The sequence below is a fragment of the Simochromis diagramma genome, unplaced genomic scaffold (assembly GCF_900408965.1).
Source record: "Simochromis diagramma unplaced genomic scaffold, fSimDia1.1 OVJJ01000717.1, whole genome shotgun sequence".
Classification (NCBI taxonomy): domain Eukaryota; kingdom Metazoa; phylum Chordata; class Actinopteri; order Cichliformes; family Cichlidae; genus Simochromis; species Simochromis diagramma.
The window spans coordinates 109,495-124,455 of record NW_024387503.1 but is presented as its reverse complement, the minus strand read 5'-3'; the positions used below and the strand labels follow the sequence as shown (position 1 = coordinate 124,455).

Here is a 14,961-nt window from a genome sequence, read left to right as displayed (position 1 = left end):
CTACCCAGGAGGAAGTTAAAGAACAGAAATGATTCTACTGCAAAGCTATACAGGACACCTAAAACCAACGGGACTGAAATGTATTGTACATATGTCTCAACAACCTGAGGGCATTACTCTGGATGCAGCAAACTGGAAACGCTAATACAAGCTTCACACCACAGGAGTGCTAGATTAATAAGAAAGAGAAACCAGAGGAAGAACTGCAAAAGAAATCCCAATGGAAGCCAAGAAGCTGCTCAACAAGACCGACAGGTTCACTGTAATGTAGACCAAGTATGCTTATCTGCTCATGTAAAACCTGAAGAACATGTGTGGTGCTGTTCGCTTCCACCGGTGATTTTCCATTTTCCTAAAATCCTCGTGGTTATTATTAGTTCTTAATTCTGTACTCAGTCATTCAAGCAGGGGTAAAGGGAGGACACACAATACAGAGACGGCTGGCTGGATGATGTAACTGTTAATATTAACAGTCAGACTTTAATTTCACTGAGTAAACCCAACTTGCAACTTGGATTTAAAAACAAGTAAATATTGAATATTTCTTTAAATTTGATTTTGTGAGATCAATTAAAACAATCATTGTTTTGTCTGTTGGAAATTCAGTTTATGTAGACAGCAGCTGATATGTGATTTTCAATGATTTATCACAGTTATTTGATGTATTATCAAAGAAGATTGCATGTAATTGCCAACTAAACTCCAGTCAGTCTCAGACTGATATGAGACACAAAGCAGACTGACTTTATCTGAGGGCAACAGTGATCTTATTCTACACCTATTTAAATAAAAATAAATATAGTGAGATAACTTTATTTAATGAATAAAACAGATATATAGACAAAGTTTAACTGTCATTTGATTTGACAAAAGATGATAAATTGCAGTATATTTTACTGCAACACTTAGTGTACTGCTAAATACTAAAAATTATATAATATTATTATATGATGAATGACTTATTCTCACCTTCAGCATAGAACATCCTAATATGAAATAATATATGACTGTAAGCTTTTGTTACCCCAAATATTCAACTATTATGGACGGATTATAAGACGACAAACACATAAACCAAACATTTTTAGATTTATGTCTAATTTTGCATTCAATGTATGTTGAATTCAATTGTTGCATTAAATGTTTGCGAAGTATAATCAGTATTAGACGGTGTGTTCATGCATCACAAAATTCAAATGAAGAGAGGGTAAAAACAAACCGGTCAATGTGGTCAAAGGCAAAGTTCACATTCTTCTGTTGAAGAAGCCTGATCACATTTCAGCTCATGAGGTAAGCAATAAGCAATGAGGAATGAGCAATAAGCAGGCCACAGGCAGATTACTATCAGCTCACACGCCCTGATAGAAGAGGAAGTTTTAGTGCTTCAGTCCCTCGGGTCAGCCAATCAGTGACTGCGTAAGACTTTCACAGAGCTGTCGTGAAAACAGTGATGCAAGAAAGGGCAGGCGTGTGGGCCATGTCTGCTGATGAAATTTCAGTGGTCAGCTGATATTGCGATTCACTGTAATTTTATTTTCAACTTTACCACCAAGTCTGCCATCTGTAAAATTTACCACTGCTTTCTACGAGCATCTACTTGGAGTTCAAGTCCAGTCACAGTGAGTGCGTATATCTGATAAACATTACACAATTTTATAACAATTATTAACCACAAAAAGTGATCCCAGAATGTGGCTGTTACATCTGCTCAGTGTGCATGTGTGACACCTGAGATAGTTGTCTCTCTATCTTGATCTTAGCTTTCTATTTTGGTTTCTTTTCTTGTGTTACAAACTAAACTTTCTACACTAACAAGCAAAAATGCTGTTTTAATTCAAAGCTTTGACCAAACACACTGGAGTTCACCTCTCATCTGAAACCACTTTAAAGTTTCACTTTCACTTGCTGCTCACTATTGTTTTCACTGGCAAAAGATGGCAGTACTCCACAATATTAGCACATGTTAGAGAGACGCTTGTTCTTGGCTGCTAGGCGTCCAAGTTCTGCACCATGCGAAGGTGAGGACACAAGTATGCGTGCTAACACGGCTGCTGGAAGACACTGAGCTGATAATTAAAGCTCGCGCAAAGGGGGTGATTCTCTTGGAAAGGACAGTCCTGCATTAGTGTGATCAAATTCTGAATTTCGCAACAGTTGCCAGCACAGATAAAAAGGTCAGACAGATGCAATTTCTTATTCGTGTTGACAGTCCCATGTCTTTGTCATTTAATGGGGTTTAATGAATACTGGAAGAACTCGAACACTTTGTCTGATAAGAAACAATCGAGCGGCAGTCCGAATTTTCCAACTAAAGGTGGAATGATTGCAAACGTTTGACTCTTTTCAAAGTGAGAAATTCCCATGTGAACCTAATGGTGACATTGTTACCTAGCAGTAGGTCATCTACCTTTGAGAGGAATTAACTGAGCTGTTGTGAATCAGTATTCCATAAATATGATGTAACTGAAAGGAGAGAAAAATATCTGGACCAGTAATTTCCCACACTTCTTAACACATTACCATGTAGCTGCTGATAAAACACTAAGAATTAGCATCAAGCTACATGTATTATTATTTTTTGTGCGTGTGTGTGTTCATTATATCTACCAATAAACATTTATATTCTTGAAAAATCTGAATTTCTAACCTTTAAATTAAAACTGCTCCAGTCATGTTAGCGTGACAAAGCTAGCTCCTAACTCAGAGCGAGCTAATGGCTCAGTCACATGAGTGAATTTCTGTTTATTTAGACAAATATTTAATTACTGCAGTTAACCGGCGTATAATCACAATCACAGTCTGATATCAGACTGATAACCAATATCTGACTGCTCTGTCTTAGGGCAATATTTATGGCGGCTTTTAGTGATGGCATTGTTGTGCAATCTTATTTTGTAGTTTTGCTTTAGTAAAGTTTTCCTTTAAGGACAGACTTTGCAGTTAAATTATATTTTATTGCAATATCACAATGTTAAGAAATTGTGATAACATTGTATCATGAATGAATCGCGGGTTCATGGGTTGTCTGCTGATTCCCACCCTTAATTGAAAGGGCCTCAACTTTCCGGTGCCAGCTTCAACTCCAGGCAAACTCATCTGATCTCTTTTGAAGAACAAGGACTGATTGATTTAAAAATAGATAAAGAAATAAAAGGTTTATCTATATGGAAAATAATTAACAGCTGCAGTAGCAAAGTTTTGTGTGTCTATAAAGCAGTAAAGGAACCTAAAAAATGTACAGTATCATGTTTATAATATTCTGACTTGGTGTAATTATGGAGGCCGAGTTCAACAGAATTTGCAAACACTGTTTCATGTTTGCCCAACAGAACGCCAACAGGATCGGGCCCAGACGCAGACCGGCTGAAGAGAGGTGGGTGGAAAGGAACAGGCGGCGCACATGCAGTGAAGCTATGAGGAAATGAGCTGAGAGGAAAGAGAGGAGGAAGAAGGGCTAGTGACAGAGCTGATGTAGTTGGCATGCGGGTCCAGTTGAGTTCACTGGGACAGACTCACTTCGTTTGAGCAACCTTTAACACTGAAAAGATAGTTTTTGCTCCCTTGTTGTCACGTGCCTGTGCTGGTGTGACTTCTGATTTAGGGTATGCATAAGTACATACTGAGAAGAGTGCAGTCATGGCATGAGCAAATATCCACTGTACATCAGTCCCATCCCTTTTGTTAGCTCACGTTACAGAATCAGGTGAAGCCAGGGAGCAAACAAGGCAGTAGTGTGGGAATGAATGGAGCCACAGAGGCCTTATCTCCATACAGGAGACTGACTATGGCTACCTGGCATCCTGCTCATGAGCAAACATTTCTAACCTTCAGCTGCAGTCCCCTGAGGAGGCCTGCTCCATGGCAGTCGCACTACACTTGGCCCTAACAGACACCTTGACACAATGTTCAACAGAGACCTGACACTATGGAAGAATCCCATAATGGTAAAAATGGCAGCTGTTCCACCACTGCACCCAACGAGCTTGTTACAGTCAAACAGCAGCAGTGCACGGGCTCAGCAGAGGTTCAGCGGCGCAGTGGCAAAAATACAGCATGTCTCATTATCATGTAAATATGAAGGTACATGTACTTGTTGTTTTCTTGACTTATGATGATGTGATTTAGCGTGTCGTCTCTTCTGCTCTTTGCTAGCAGGGACAGAGACAATGATTGTGTCAGCACTTTGGAAATAAGCTGTATAACATGAGTATAACACATTGGGAATAAAGCATGCCAATTCAAGCTCGTTTAAATAAGGGCTCTCAGACCCAAAGAGGTGCCCAGGGTCATTGTCAAGCTGGCTAGCAAGCAGCAAGACTTGCTTCTGGAAGAGTTTTGAAACAGCCTCTCCTATAGGTCAGGGTAACTGTGTTCCACAGGAGCATGACAACCGATGTGGAGGTGGCTGACATGTGGAGTTATCGCACTACAATAACTCAAAGTTGACTTTGAGTTATTGTAGTACAATAACATAAGACAGGACAAGTGGGAAGGAGCAGGTCGAGTGTGTTAAGTGAAAGTGACAGTTACTGATAAGGGGGAAGCTTGTTCATGCATATCTTTTCTTTAGAATTTGCTACAGCTTTTTTTTTTCTTTTTTGTGTTATAAACCATCTGAGAACAAACCAAGAACCCACTCTGAGTGCTACGCGTGGTTCTGCTGCAATGTGAGCACCCCCCCTAATAGGCCTACTAGGCCGATCGTGGCTCAAGAGTTGGGAGTTCGCCTTGTAATCGGAAAGTTGCCGGTTCGAGCCCCGGCTCGGACAGGTCATTATGTCCTTGGGCAAGACACTTCACCCGTTGCCTACTGGTGGTGGTCAGAGGGCCCGGTGGCGCCAGTGTCCGGCACCCTCGCCTCTGTCAGTGCGCCCCAGGGTGGCTGTGGCTACAATGTAGCTTGCCATCACCAGTGTGTGAATGTGTGTGTGAATGGGTGGATGACTGACTGTAAAGCGCTTTGGGGTCCTTAGGGACTAGTAAAGCGCTATATAAATACAGGCCATTTACTAAATAGCTTATAGGAGCTCTTGACATCAGATCACGTGACCTGCACAGAGAATGCCACGTTGTCATGGAACTGTAGATGTTCAAGTGTTTTTTGTGCCAATGAGGATCACGTGAATTTATGAAAAGCTTCACTCCAGCCACTAAAAACAAGAAAGAAATTGTTTAGGCCTCCTTGGCTCTTATGGCGCCAACTACAGCCTTTATTTATTCATTCAGTTACTGGGTGTTGCTGGGGTTTTAACCATTTTTACCAAGGTGGTGATCACATTCTTCAACTCATCACTTACTTCTTTAGATGACATCCTGAACAATGCTAATATTTTATTTAAGTCTAATATTTAACCTTAGGAGACCTGGTCTGGACCCTGGACTGCAAAATGTTCACTTCTGACCCACCTTCTGTCCTTCCTGTCATTATTACAGTGATGACGCAAAAGTGCAACAAATGTAGTAGTAAGCTGGGGTGGGTTAAACTGGTTCTGCTACCACACTGGTCGGACCTGAAGTGTCCATAAAATGCGCATGAATGTGATGTAGCGTATTTACATTCTGTGCCAACGCATTCAAAAGCATTGGCTCACCTTATTTTAATGAAAATGTGGCAAAATGACAGACAATGAAGGGCTTTTTAAATAAGCAGTGTAGCGAGTTTTACTGCTTTAGTAAAGCAGCATCTGCTAAACTAGTTATGCAACTGTTTGCACCTCAAGTCGACGTAGCGTTAAAGTTAAGGTAATGTTTACTCTTATGGTCTGTCATTAGCACTTCCTTTAATGTTCGTAATGACTTATCGCTGTCTGAGATCACGGGCTCACTCTCTAAATGAGTTTAAACAGACTCCCTGACAGCCAGGGATTAATTAACCATGATAAATATAATCATCTTAATTTTATATTAATCATGGTTAATACTGGGGATATTTATAACTGTAGGGAAATGACTACAACTAGTGACACCACAGCTATATAGAGCAGGTCACTTGTTTCAGCATCTTAACTTATGTCATCATGACTGGAATATCTTTGAGGTTGTTAATGACACAAAACAATGCAGCTGAAGATGTTACCTCTCACCTTGTTACCGTCCTACACACTCTCCTGTTTCCTGCAGCTTGGTAGCTAAGCAGGAACATGTTTTCCCAGATATAACCTAATACTTCCCCGGATGCTTTTGTGTCTTTGAACCCGTTTGTTTTCGGTATTTAGCAGACCTGACCTATTAAAGCTCACTGCCAGCTGAGCTCTGCTGCCAGGCTGTGGGGCAAATAAAGCCTGTGTGATGTAGAGCTCGGCAGTTCTTACCACCATTCTCTCACAGCAGGGTCACCGCTCCTGGATGTGATCTCCAAAATAAGCTGCACTGCTCCACATTCAAACTAGAACAACCTCTGTGTGTATGTGTGTGTGTGTGCGCGCGCCTGTCTTGTCCTGCATGCAGGCCTGGTCTCTGGGGGTTTCTAGTTTTCTGTGTGTGACAGTTTCACTAATATGGGTTAAATCTGCTGTTTGACTGAAGACCTTGCCTCGCAGGGAGTCCCCATATACTCACATCTAAACTGCATGTCTTCACTAATGCATCATTTTATGAATGCAAAACATTATAACATCCTGTCAGAGACGTTTGCAACTTGCAAACGTTTGTGCACAGATTTTGCAAAGGGGGAGGAAAAGCAGTGTTTTGCCCAGGAGCACAGCAGCTGCAGAGCTCCCTGTTAAGGACACAAACAGCTTGCTGTAAGTCATCCAAGAGGACACTTTCAACTCTCACCGCTGGTGAGATAAAGCTCGGGGCATCTATCATTAACAACCACACCTTCTAACTAAGCTCCCACTTCTAGGTCTCATCCACTGCAGCACTGTGAGCATACTAAGGCGGTATGTGGTGTTAAAGAGTGGCCCGGTGCAGCCTGCACGCTAGGCCCGCAACATCCATCCTAACAGCAGCAGCAGGAGGAGCAGCCAGACTCACCCAGTGTCTTGACTGCGATCTGCCGCGTCAGAGGCGGCGGCAGGTTGATGCAGACCAGATCCACATCCTGATGCAGCAGCACGTCGTCGATCCTGTTGGTGTAAAAGGGCACGTTCATCTCCTTGGCCAGCTCCTCCGCCTCCTCCTGTGTCCGGCCCCACAGCGCTTTAACGGCGAAGCCCTCGTTCTTCAGCAGCGGGATGATCACCCGTGCGGTGAGGCTGGTGCCGAACACGCCGACCCCAGGAAGCATAGCTCCAGGTTATTAGTTGGATTTGGTTCTGTGTGGATTCGCTTGGTGTTCGCGGCTCCGGACGACAGCAGAGCTGTGAAGGGAAGCGGCGGCGGGGACCGTCAGGTTGGCCATCCACCTGCACTCACACAATGTCTGTGCGGCATTTCCTCTCTGCGAACGGACACGTACTGTCGTTATCACCCGCCGAAAAATAACCCGAGAAAGGCGGAAATCCGACCCGGGCTTCTGCGCTTGAGCGAAGAAGTCTATAAATGAACCATTCCGCTCTTCACCTCGTCCGCGTCTGACAGCTATCACCGCACTGACTGCGCCAAGCAGGCGGAGAGCGTGTCCCCTCCTCCGCGGTTTGCTTACTCCTCCCCCTGCAGGACCCTCCCTGAAGATAACGGGGGCTGGAAGAAACGTGAGCCGGGAAAGCGCTTGGTCTGACGGCAGGTTGCCGGAAACACCGCCGTCACCCTGTGCCCGCTCCCCGTAGGATCCCAGTGCTACGGTGCTGGAGACGTTACTGATGGTGCAGCGCACACACACACACACACGCACACACGCACGCACACACGCACACACACACACAGGAAGCGCTACTAGCAGCACCATTTCAAAATAAAAGCTTCACGTTGCATGGTTGTTCGTGTGTATGTGTGATTCATATGAGTTACAATCAACCAATCGACTAAAACTTTAATTCTGCAGCACTTTTCATAGAAACTAGTAGAAAAAAGTGCACATTCAGAGCAGAAAATAAACAAAACCTGCACTACACTAACAACACCTCTTTATTGTGGTAACATGAGACTCTTTGTGCTAACAATCAAGCCAAACACCAACATCATCAAATATACAGTTGAAACCAGATATTTACATACTCTTCAAATAAAAACATAATAACTTTTTTAATTGTAAAACATTAAATCAGACTAAATGTTTATTCTTTTTAGATAAATATAAAAAACATATTTGTTAAATTTAAGAGTAAAGAGAGAAATTGTATGTATTTCTTAATTACAAATGGCACCCAAATTGTATTCAAAATTGAGCCACACTTATGGAGGTCTACAATTCTTTTCCTGCTGTTTTGGTTGATATGTCTTCCCATGTCAAAGAAACAGGCTCTGTATTTTGGGGGTGCCTTATATGCATCCACAGGTGTGCCACCAATTTACTCAAATGGACTCTACTAACCTATCAGAAGCTTCTTAAGCTCAGAATGGAATGTCTGGAGTTTTCTTATTAATTAAAGATACAATAAACGTAGTGTATATATACTCCTAAATTTGATGAAAGTGATAAAAAATAGACAGCTCTGGCTGCGTGGTTCCTCCACATATCTGCTTTTTCTGATGTTAATAGCGCAGAAACCACACACACCAACAACACTGTAGCTACATTCACTGCAGCTACAGAAGCTGCAGAGGACCACATCACAGCCATGACTAAATTGTGTCTGCTTACTGTTATGTCTTTTTGATTTACTGTCTTATTATTAACTAATAATAATTTCAGTTTTTTGCAGTGCTAAGGCAGAAATATTACAAGATTTTCACGGTAGTAAATGCTTCCCAGAAGATGTTCCCTCTGGTCATTCTGTACCGTTTCATGTTTTAGCAACCTGAATGTTGACCTGTGCATCAGAGTAATTGGACCCATAAAATGTCATATTTGAAATTGTGTTGATCCCTGTACTGTCATTGTTCATTCTATGACCAGATACCTGCAAAAGGTGTCATCACCAGTCACACCAGTTCACTTCACCTAAGTGCATCAGGTGTGATTGCTAGCCAACAATATGAAAATGGTATTTTAACCAAAGACTGTATAGAAAGATGTAGGCCTGCGTCCTCACGCATCAGTCAGTCACAAGCTGTATGTTTTTGCCACTGCCATCTTAGTTTTTGAAACCAGACACCACATCACACAGCAGATCTGAGAATCTCATTACAAACACCTTGCCTTCTGCCTTTTAATCAAAATTTAAGAACATCATGTTTTGTGGAATAAGGCTTGAGGCCATATACCCATCAGGCAACTACCAAAGGTATAGATCAATGAAGCTGAGGGCCCCTTTTTCACTCCTACAAGACTATAAATCTTTTGGCCATCATCGTCTATGATTCATTAACCCTTTCACGCATAGTGGTCGCTACAGCGGACCGCTATTCAAAGGCCGTTTTCTTGTATTTGTGTCAGTGTTGATGGTATACTTGCACATGAACCACTACATTGGACACTGATGTGCCACTCCATACCCTGCCACCCACTGGTTGTTTAATGTTACTATAGATGTACGACCTGTTTCATTGTAATTATTGTTATTTAACTCTGTCATGCATGACTTATGACAACCCCAATCAGGATTTCATGAGTATTTTTATTCATCTTTTCAAGCCTAAAGATGAATAAAAATACGTTAAAAAAAATCCTGATTGAGGTTGTCACAAGTCATGCATGACAGGGTTAACTTCCTAATCACACAGACTGAACAAATAATAAGCTTAAGTTAATCTTTTGCCCTGTTTTATTTACATATATTTGTGTGTGTGTGTAAATCATTGAAAGAAAACATCCTAATGACCCAGCAGGACCTCGTTCAATGAATGGAAAAAGCTGAATGTCACAAATCAATACAGACATGAGCGCACAATATTGCATTACTGGACTGTTATTTTGGTTCATTGGGGGTCTGAAACACCAGTGAGACTTCTTTGTGTCTGCCAATAACACATTTGTGCAGATGGATGGAAACATCTCCCTCTCCAGATCATTTGCTCAAGGATGTACAGAGCGAACAGGAGAGAGAGATAGACTCTGAACTTGCTAGGTGCAGACTGCACACAGAAAGCAGCTGCTGGCTGTCAAAGGTCAAAGCTGAGAGTTCTTTACTGTTTCTGACACAGCGCGTGCCTGCTCAGAAACACCATATAAAGAAAAAAGGTTTAAGGTTTTTGTAGCACACACAGAAACTTCCTCCTGAAGTTATAACATCAGAAACCTGTCATCCATGTGCCTTTATTGAAAACATGGTAGTAACTGTTCTGACTTAGGGAAAAATGTAAATGTTGCAAACATCACAGTCGCACTGTAATTGAATCATGTTTTTTTTTTTTTAATTTGTTTATGTGAGACAGGGACCATGTGGCCAGTTGGGGTAAAACCCGTCAGCGCTGTCCATGAGGGAGGAGCAGGTGGAGTAGGAGGAAGACGAAACCTCCCACAGCAGAGGCACTGGACTACCTGACATCCTGCTGCTGCTGGAGATGATGTGGATGGACAGGAACAGGCTAGTAAAAACAAATCACACTGTTGACTTGTGTTTAGAGCTCTGGCTGTTGGCATCGTGTAAAGATGCTCCCACGCTCTGGAGTTTTGAATTTGGTTCTGATATCACTCATACACAGCATCTGTCGCATGGAGCCAGTTTGAAGAGAAGGCAAGGCTGCCCTCTTGTGAAGGATTGTGAGCACATCAATGCGACCACTGACCTGCACATTAACTGCACAGTTTGCTGAACCATGTTTAGGTTTGCAAATCAACCAACTCTTGCTTACTGGTCCTAACAAGCTGCACACAGTGTCAACATTTCTGAGTCAAACAATAAGTTTACCATCCACCACAAGTGAGTTCACTGCTACTGAGACCTTAGCCTATAATTTTTGTAATGGCAGGTAAATTCAGAGTTGTTAAAACAGCTCAACAGCTATTCCTTACTAGTGCCTGCAAGTAAAAGGTTCATTTATGATAACTTACTCCATGTACCAAATCGAACCTTTATACTAGGTCGGGGGTGGAAAGGTATCTCATGCAGTATGCATTTTGCTCATAAGCTTGAGAAGGCTGGATCACAGCCTGTCCACACAGAAACTCGACTGGAGCTCAATGGCAGATCGATGTGGGAGGTTACTTATTTTTACTGTTTAGGGTTCCCTGATCTGCCAGCTCCCACTTCAACCCCTGAAAATGGGCAGTACACACCACAGCAGTGTGATAGCATAAGCAGAACACTTTCAGATGAGTGTGGGGTTTGAATCCTGTGTGAAACCAGAGGCTGTGATTTCAACATTTTTAGTGTATTTTCTAATTTTCATCTGGTGAAAAGGAAAAAAGCAAAGGTTGGAACACAATTTATACCTCCTGCACCTTTAATTGTAAGGAAAATGAACATGCTTGTTGAATAAGAGGATCAGAATAAATAACCAGGCAACTTTAGTTCTGGTTTGTTTCAGCACTTTTAATTATTATTTAGAGAGGCACAAATACAATTTATAGGGCTACCTTCCTCTATACGTGCACCCACATGCAACTTCCTGTTCCAGTCTGTGAGGCCTGCCAGCGGAGCCGGAAAACAGCAGAAACACACACAGCTCCATATCAGGAAAATACACACATTACTAGTTTTGCGAGGACAATAAGTTAAATGTGTCACTGCCTGGTCCTACATAATAAATATCACTGCTCTGTGCCTAATCCCAAGTCTTAACCTTCAAACAGCCCTTTAAAGAGGGGTTAAACGTTTGTTCTCACTCTGGTAAGTCTAATGACCGGTTCACAGAAACACAGCTGTACAGTACAAACACGCTCACACGTGCCTATTCTGCTCATCCTCTCACACAGCCAGAGGTCTTTTACTCTTTCTCAAATTTTCGCCTAATATTTCTCAAAGTTTCGTTTGGACTGGACTTCCTTTAGTCAGCCGAGCCTCAGCGACAGCTTGAGGTAGATAACATTCTGCAGTCACCTCAAAACAGAGCTGTGTAACACGCACGCACACACACACACACACACACACACACACACACCGCTGATGGAAACTTTCTTTGTATTATATAGCATCTTTTGTTTAAGGGTTGACTGTTTTCTTTATGCTAAGTTCCTGCTACTCAGCTCAGTAACCAGATTAAACAAGAACAAAAAAAAAGAATGTCTTCCAATAATTTATTTTTAAAATTTTCAGCCAGTCAGACTTCCTAAAACTTGACAGTTGGCGCTCACTCGTCTTGTCATTCATCCTTGGTTCCTAAAACTGAAAACTAAAGTGAAACAGTGACATTACTTCATGTAGCATGCAGCAGAAGTCATTTGCTCCTATCACCCCCGTGGCTTCACCCCTTCTTCTTAACGCTTTCTGTCCAGGGTGCCACCACACACACTGCCCTGTGTGATGAGCATAAAGTGTTTCTGGTGGGTTAAAACAAAATGCAAACAATAAGAAAAAAAAAAAACTAAAACAAATAACTTCCTCCCCTCTGCCTCGTGTCATAAAACTCGTCTCGAATTAACAGTTAAAAGTAACAGAAGATCAGCGATAATGTAACAAACACTACAAAGACCATATTTGACTGTATTTATAGAGTAACACAGGCATTAACAACTGAACAGAACACAACAAAAACACACAGGTAGCATAAGCAACAATCAAAAGTTCCAGTTTTTCCCTGCAGGGTAGTGTGAGGAAAAAGGAACTTTCTGCTTTACAGAATACTGCGGCGGCTAATTTTGAAAAGAAACTGTGGAGGTACACATGAGGAAGGAGCGGGATCCTTTTTTCCTTCTTCCTCTTGAAATGCCCTTGATAGCGCACCATTAGTTTCATCATATTCATTTCTTTATTCCTGGCAGAAATGAGGGACCTGCATTATAAAAAAAACAAACCTTCATGCTTGTTTCTAAAGATTAAAGATGGCCAGAAACATCAGCTACAGTAGGCCATGTCTCAGCTGCAGTCAAAATACTTCCACAGTTTCTTTTAAAGTCATTTTGGCACTTTTTACAGCCCCCCCCCCCAAATCTACTCAATCTGAAACTCAAAGCCGTTAAAATTTTAAATCGGTAAAATGTTCTACGACCAACATTGAAACATGGTTATTAAACAGTATGAAGCAGTCTGCATCCTTGTATCTCCTGTTAGGAACATATTAGAGCTACCAAATGGAAAGTACACAATGAATGAAGACTGAAAACTGGTAGTGCAAAGTCAGCAGTGCTGGAACTGTCAGTACGGGGGTACAATTACACTAATTTAAATGTGTCAATTTGTGCTTTTACATCTTAAATGTATACATTGCTAAAATCAAACAATTGAGAGGCTAAAATATAGATTAACTGTGCAAAAACCTACAAACCAATCTAATTATTTACTAAGCTATCGTCATACAGCTCTTAAAAAAAGAATATATTTCTTGTTCCCAACCAGTTGTTTCTCTAGACACCATTCATGCTTCTAGCTATGGCTTTTTCCCTATTAAGATAAAAGCTACAGTTTGAGGGTGGGAAATCAAAAATGCAGAATCCGAGATCTGAAAGGCTTCCACTCACTAAACTGGGATAAGATGCTTGTTCAGCATCCTCCCAACTGGTCCTTCCATCAACTCATTCAGCTGCAGACATGACTCCACCCTTCAACAACATCAAAGCTCTCCAGTCTAAAACAGAACATTTCAGCAGCTTCTCAACAGACTGACAACATTTCAATGAAAACATCACCCCACATGGAGCTTTGAAAACAGCAAAAGGGTCATTTTTGCACTTTGTGCATCTTAACTTAAATCCATTAAGTGCATGTTTTTCTCAGGTCCAGCAAAACAAAACAAAGACTATAAAGCTCATATCAACACATTCACTTCTTCTCCACTCGTCTTTACACAGTGAGTGCCATAAACTTGACGACATCGACACAAAGAGGACAGAGTGTGAAAATGTAACAGAACACAACAAGGTTGTCAGATGTAAATGAAAGATATAAAGTGTCTCTATGCTCTATCTTCTGTGCGCAAGGGTTCTCTGGTCCAGCTGGACGCACGCTGTGCTCGGCTTATTCGGCGCCAACGATTTCCTTCATCCTGACGTATTTTAGGTCAACTGTCAGTCATAAGGTGGTCCCGCCTGCCAACAACCCCTGCCCTTCATTAAAAACCAAAATTAGGCTTCTTCCTCACTGCGCGGTTTCCATGGCGATGTGCCAGTGTTGGGTGCAGGGTAGGCCATGAAAGTTTTGGGGGGATTTTTAGGAGTAGATGGTGATGACTTCACGGCCACCACCTCGAACCAGGAGGACCCGATTCAGACCCTCGAGGAGAACCTCCAGGAACTCCATGTCTGAGAAAACAGCAGTCAAGGTAAAGCACACACACAGGCACACCAGGTGTCACACCCCACCTCCCAATGAATGTGCAATGAATGTGTGATCATTGGCCAGTGTGATGCTTTTAGCCACGTGAGAGGAGGGTGGGTCGGGATTATTAGCATAGACATGGCACGTTTTATGCCCAGCTGTTTGGACCCTGCACTGACACAAACCTTGGCACACACCAAGCCACTTTATTGCTCTGCAGTGACTAATGTATATTTACGTTATTCTACTTTGACTCTATTAGGATATTGAGTTGCATACGATTCAACTGTTTTGAGCTATTTGCATGTGCGTTGTGTTTAATTTTTAACTGTTATAACAAATGAATTGCCCTGCTTTGGCATAAATAAAATATAGCTTAGCTTAAATATATAGTTATATATAGTTAGCTTAAATATCCACCTCCTCAGCAGTTTGTGTTCTCTGCCTGTGTCTGTCAGCTGTTCACTCCACAGTAGGGTGTGTGGCAGGCGGCAACTCCGTATATTACATAACACTAATTAGCACTTACGTGGGTCCATATATAGCCATTTCTGGTTCAAAAAACCCAACATTGTGGCTACAAACATGCTACTGTTGTGTTTAGACCAAACTATTCTGCAAC

General features: G+C 41.9%; 2 protein-coding genes across 7 annotated transcripts in view; both read right to left on the bottom strand.

Moving 5' to 3' along the window:
* The window catches only part of gfod1 (glucose-fructose oxidoreductase domain containing 1), a 40,277-nt gene extending 32,513 nt beyond the window's left edge, over positions 1 to 7,764 (bottom strand). The window contains exon 1 of the mRNA XM_040018812.1: positions 6,979 to 7,764. Coding sequence (XP_039874746.1) covers positions 6,979 to 7,231 — 253 coding nt within the window. The 5' untranslated portion in view covers positions 7,232 to 7,764. The remainder of the gene's footprint in view (positions 1 to 6,978) is intronic.
* Positions 7,765 to 11,441: 3,677 nt separating this feature from the next.
* Positions 11,442 to 14,961, bottom strand: part of slc12a7b (solute carrier family 12 member 7b) — an 84,888-nt gene continuing 81,368 nt past the window's right edge. For all 6 annotated transcript variants that reach the window (XM_040018806.1, XM_040018807.1, XM_040018810.1 and 3 more), the window contains one exon: positions 11,442 to 14,323. In XM_040018806.1, the coding sequence (XP_039874740.1) occupies positions 14,232 to 14,323 (92 nt within the window). In that variant the 3' untranslated portion in view covers positions 11,442 to 14,231. The remainder of the gene's footprint in view (positions 14,324 to 14,961) is intronic.